A 2,500-nucleotide genomic window follows, 5' to 3' on the forward strand; every position below is an offset into this window, starting at 1 on the left:
CCCTCCTTTCTTCCCTTTCCTTTTTCTTTTTTCCCTCCTTCTTTTCCCCTTTCCCCCTTTCTCTTCCCTTTCCTCCCTCCTTCTCTTCCCTTTCCTCCCTCCTTCTCTTCCCTTTCCTCCCTCCTTCTCTTCCCTTTCCTCCCTCCTTCTCTTCCCTTTCCTCCCTCCTTCTCTTCCCTTTCCTCCCTCCTTCTCTTCCCTTTCCTCCCTCCTTCTCTTCCCTTTCCTCCCTCCTTCTCTTCCCTTTCCTCCCTCCTTCTCTTCCCTTTCCTCCCTCTCCTCCCTCCTTCTCCTCCCTCCCTCTATCTCTCCCTCTCCTCCCTCCTTAGCCCCCTCCTCCCTCCTTCCTCTCCTCCCTCCCTTCCTCTCCTTCCCTCTCCTCCCTCCCTCTTCCCTCTCCTCCCTCCCTCCCTCTATCTCTCCCTCTCTGTCTCGCTTGATATGAGAGGGAGAGGCATCCACTTGGCGCCAATCTGATTATCTGCGCCATAAACTGGGATGAGTTTGACGATAGAGGAATGTGGATAGAACACTTTAAGTCAATTTGCGAAACACAACAAGTTAAGGCTTTTGGTGCAATCAAAGTGAAGTGCGACGTTCACGGCTGCTAAAAGTTAGGTGGTTATATGGCGTACGAAAGGGGATAAGTTTAAAGTAAAATAAAAATAATAATAATAATAATAACAACAGTACGAAAGTGGGTAAGTTTAAAGTAGAATAATGATGATGATGATGATGATGATGATGATGATGATGATGATGATGATGATGATGATGATGATGATGATGATGATGATGATGATGATGATGATGATGATGATGATGATAATAATAATAATAATGATAATAACAATAAAAATGATAATAGTAATAATAATAATAATGATAATGATAGTAATACTGCTATTACTACTAATAATAATAGTAATAATAATAATATAAATAAATAAGAGAAAATAGTATGGAAATAAACTCATAACAGTTCATTAGCAGTTTCTTTGAATGACAATTAATGTTTTGTCTTTTGTGCCTAATAAGTAATTAAATGCCCTTAATCACGATATAACTTTTCATACTTAGTATAATTCGCACATGAGTTCAAAATAAAATCTATCTACTGTCTCAAAAGCGTTGTTAATGATTTACAAATACCCAAGAGAATAATAATAATAATAAAAAAAAAAAAAATGTTTAGTTCCTGAGGTTAAGAAAAAAAATGGTTCTCCTGTATGTTATCTTTAGTTTTGTGTAAATATTCAACTTTATTTTGTTCTGAAACTCAAGTCACAGTATTCTTCATGTACATCCCCTGACTTAGAAATGACGCTACATAAGATGTACATAATTAACGAACCGCAAGACAAAGAAACACGAAATGAAAACAAAATATGTTCTTGCTACCCCACATCCTCGTAGGTCCGCCACATCCCACATCTCCAGTTTTTTTTCTCTTGTGGATTTTCCTCCTCGGGAAAAAAAAGTTTTACCTCCTATTTCTCCCCAAGACAGACCTAAGACGCTGCCCAAATAATACATGAGTCTCCGGCTTGCCTCATTCCCTCCTTCTTCTCCTCCGCAAAACAGCTGACGGACGGTGTGGCTCTCTGGATTTCCGTGCTCGAGGTGAGGCGAGTGACAGACAGGGACTACACCAGCTACACTTGCAAAGCCCACAACACTGAAGGTGAACACTCGCTCAGCCTCACACTTGGACCTCCTCTGCCACCCCAGGCTCCTTACAACCTCACGGTAAGTGGTCGAATGGCTTGTTCGGTAGTTGGCTTAAAAATAGGGGCGTGGTCGTGAGTTGTTGTTCTGGTGTGTGAGTTTATCCGGGTTTCTGGTTTCGCGTTTTGTGTTATTATCAAGGTTTCTTTCTTTTTCGTCTTCTTCTTCGTTGTTGTCGGCTTCTTTCCCCTTCGTCTTCTTCTTCCTCTTCTCCCTCGTCTTCTTTTGCATCTTTTTCCTTCTTCGTTGTCGTCTTAGTCTTCCTTGTTTTCTTCTCTCTGCTTCGTCCATCCAACTCTCTTTTCACCATCTTCCTCCTGAGGAAAAAATATTCTAATATGTTCATTATACACACACACACACACACACACACACACACACACACAAACAAACAAACACACATATATACACACACACACACACACACACACACACACACACACACACACACACACACACATACATACATACATACATATATATATATATATATATATATATATATATTTATATTTATATATATTTATTTATTTATTTATTTATCCTTACCTCATCCTTGAGCATTAGATATAAAATGAATGCATTAATAGGCCTTCGTGGCTTTGAAATATAATTTCCTGAACATTAATTCATTGTTGATTTAATTTTGCAGTATGCTTCACATCCCCTGATATCATTAGGACTTTAATCACGTTGAGCTTGATAATTAGCACTGATAACCATTACGGCCATGAAGATAAATACATTATATATATATGTAGATATTACCACT

General features: G+C 39.0%; 2 protein-coding genes across 2 annotated transcripts in view; both read left to right on the forward strand.

Annotated features, from left to right (window-relative positions):
• The window catches only part of LOC138863215 (nephrin-like), a 70,884-nt gene extending 70,273 nt beyond the window's left edge, over positions 1-611 (forward strand). Inside the window, exon 16 of the mRNA XM_070127385.1 lies at positions 562-611. Coding sequence (XP_069983486.1) covers positions 562-611 — 50 coding nt within the window. The remainder of the gene's footprint in view (positions 1-561) is intronic.
• Positions 612-1,584: 973 nt separating this feature from the next.
• Positions 1,585-2,500, forward strand: part of LOC113811534 (uncharacterized) — a gene marked incomplete at its 5' end in the record, with an annotated part of 16,341 nt that continues 15,425 nt past the window's right edge. The window contains 1 exon segment of the mRNA XM_070127542.1: positions 1,585-1,749.

Source organism: Penaeus vannamei, chromosome 11 (assembly GCF_042767895.1).
Source record: "Penaeus vannamei isolate JL-2024 chromosome 11, ASM4276789v1, whole genome shotgun sequence".
Taxonomy (NCBI): Eukaryota; Metazoa; Arthropoda; class Malacostraca; order Decapoda; family Penaeidae; genus Penaeus; species Penaeus vannamei.